This window comes from Echinops telfairi, unplaced genomic scaffold (assembly GCF_000313985.2).
Source record: "Echinops telfairi isolate 266 unplaced genomic scaffold, ASM31398v2 ScPeMD7_9;HRSCAF=40, whole genome shotgun sequence".
In the NCBI taxonomy this organism is placed as follows: domain Eukaryota; kingdom Metazoa; phylum Chordata; class Mammalia; order Afrosoricida; family Tenrecidae; genus Echinops; species Echinops telfairi.
In genome coordinates this window covers 67,497,001-67,498,820 of record NW_022103906.1, presented here as the reverse complement: position 1 = coordinate 67,498,820, position 1,820 = coordinate 67,497,001, and the positions used below count along the sequence as shown (strand labels likewise).

Sequence of the window (1,820 nt, the reverse complement as noted above, 5' to 3'; positions counted from 1 at the left end):
TCTGTTGGGCAAGCTTTAGAAAGAAAAAGTATTAGGTTTGTTTGAAATATATGCACTTCTTACAGTTGCTTTTTATTCCTGTAAATTTTAGTAATTCTGTCACCAAACTGATTGTATTCTAGTGCAAGCTACCCACAGTAGAAGAATGTATGCAGTTAGCTGAGACAGCCCATGCAAATGGCAATCTATTTGAAACTATAAAAAATTACCTGTTAAGTCAAGAACCTGAAAAAGCCCTTCCCATTGGCATTGCGTTTATTAAAGGTAAGCTCCTAGGTGGTAATAGAGTTTAAAACCTATTCATTTGTATGGTCTTTTTATTAAAATGATAATCCATAAAATCTAATAAGAGCCAGCCATCCTAAATGAAAAATTGAGAGAGATTGCTGATATGATATATGATATCCCTTCTGATTTTAGTATTAGGACCCTGAGAGAAGATGGATGGGTTAATTACTTGTCATCTAGGGAACATAGAAAAAGAGGAGGCAGCTCAGCAAGGAATAAATTTCATAAGTTAAAATTAGATGAACAATTTTTGATACTATGATTTAGAGTAATCTGTACTTGATTTTATTTTGCCAGAGTACATCAGTAGTTCAGACTGGACCTTGGATACCATTTACCCTGTTCTTGACCTATTGAGTTATATTCGCACTGAAAAGTTAGTCCTGCATACGTGTACTGTGTGAGTATTTTTTCTCTGAAATACATAAATGAACCTATGTGTTGTTTTTGATGTTCAGAGCAAGAAATGGAATCATTTTCTACAGGTATCTGCACTTGTTGGAAAAAATACATATATAGTTATTATAATCTTAACTAAAAATAGAGAGATCAATTGGATAGAGAAATACTAAATCCAAGTAGTTCAATTAGAAATATTCAGTGTATGCATTTCTGTAAATGTATGCACATACATATACTCACATGCACACAAACATATAGACTAGCTAAAGCTTTGGGATGGTTTTAAACCACGTCTCCAAACAACTGGTGGTCATATTTATTAAGTAGTGACTATGTGTAAAGCATCGCTCTTGTCTTATGGGAAATTGAGCGCTAGAAAGTAAAATATATATATATCCCCACACCCCCACCCCAGAAATTGATTAACATTTAGAGGCACTGTTGTCCCTATACTTAAAAGCAGCAAACACTCAGTGTAATTTGCAAGAGAGACTTAGCCTATTTTTATTTTAATGTTTGTGCATAATTGATTATCCAGAAGCCTGGGCAATTTGAACAAACTCTTCTATAAGGAAGTGCGATGGATGTTTGTGGTTGCTTCTTGAAGCCTACCTAATCTGCCAGGAATCCCTGTCTAGAGGCCTACTAGGGAGAAATGACATAAACAAGACTCCAAGGAGGGGGGGAAACTAGAAGGAATGGAGTTCAATATTTTTTAAAGACTTTTAATTTTAATTATGGTTAATGATATAGCATACACATGAATGTCTAAATAATTGAATATTAAAAAGTTTTAAAATTTTGAAATTTTTCCAAGCATTTGTCCATAAATGTCACTAATTAAAACAAAGAGCTATAAATGAATGAATATATATAAATAAGTAGTGTTGTCTATCTCAAATGTGTATTTAAAATAAAAAATAAACCTTTTTTCTAGAGCTCGAAATGAGTTGCTTATCTTATATGGTTATATTGGTGCATTATTGGCCATCAGAAGACAGTACCAAAGCATTGTTCCAGCACTTTATGAATACACAAGGTAAAATCAATAATTTCTCTTACTATCATTAAATTATGAGAATTCTTTTCACTGGGATGAATAAGCTGTAAGTAAATAATAAAAGGCAGCA

The 1,820-nt window shown here is 32.7% G+C and overlaps 1 protein-coding gene across 1 annotated transcript in view; it reads left to right on the top strand.

The window, feature by feature from the left end:
• WDR17 (WD repeat domain 17) overlaps positions 1-1,820 on the top strand; it is a 112,114-nt gene that overhangs the window by 92,678 nt on the left and 17,616 nt on the right. Inside the window, exons 25-27 of the mRNA XM_045286574.1 lie at positions 123-264; positions 586-688; positions 1,628-1,729. Coding sequence (XP_045142509.1) covers positions 123-264; positions 586-688; positions 1,628-1,729 — 347 coding nt within the window. The remainder of the gene's footprint in view (positions 1-122; positions 265-585; positions 689-1,627; positions 1,730-1,820) is intronic.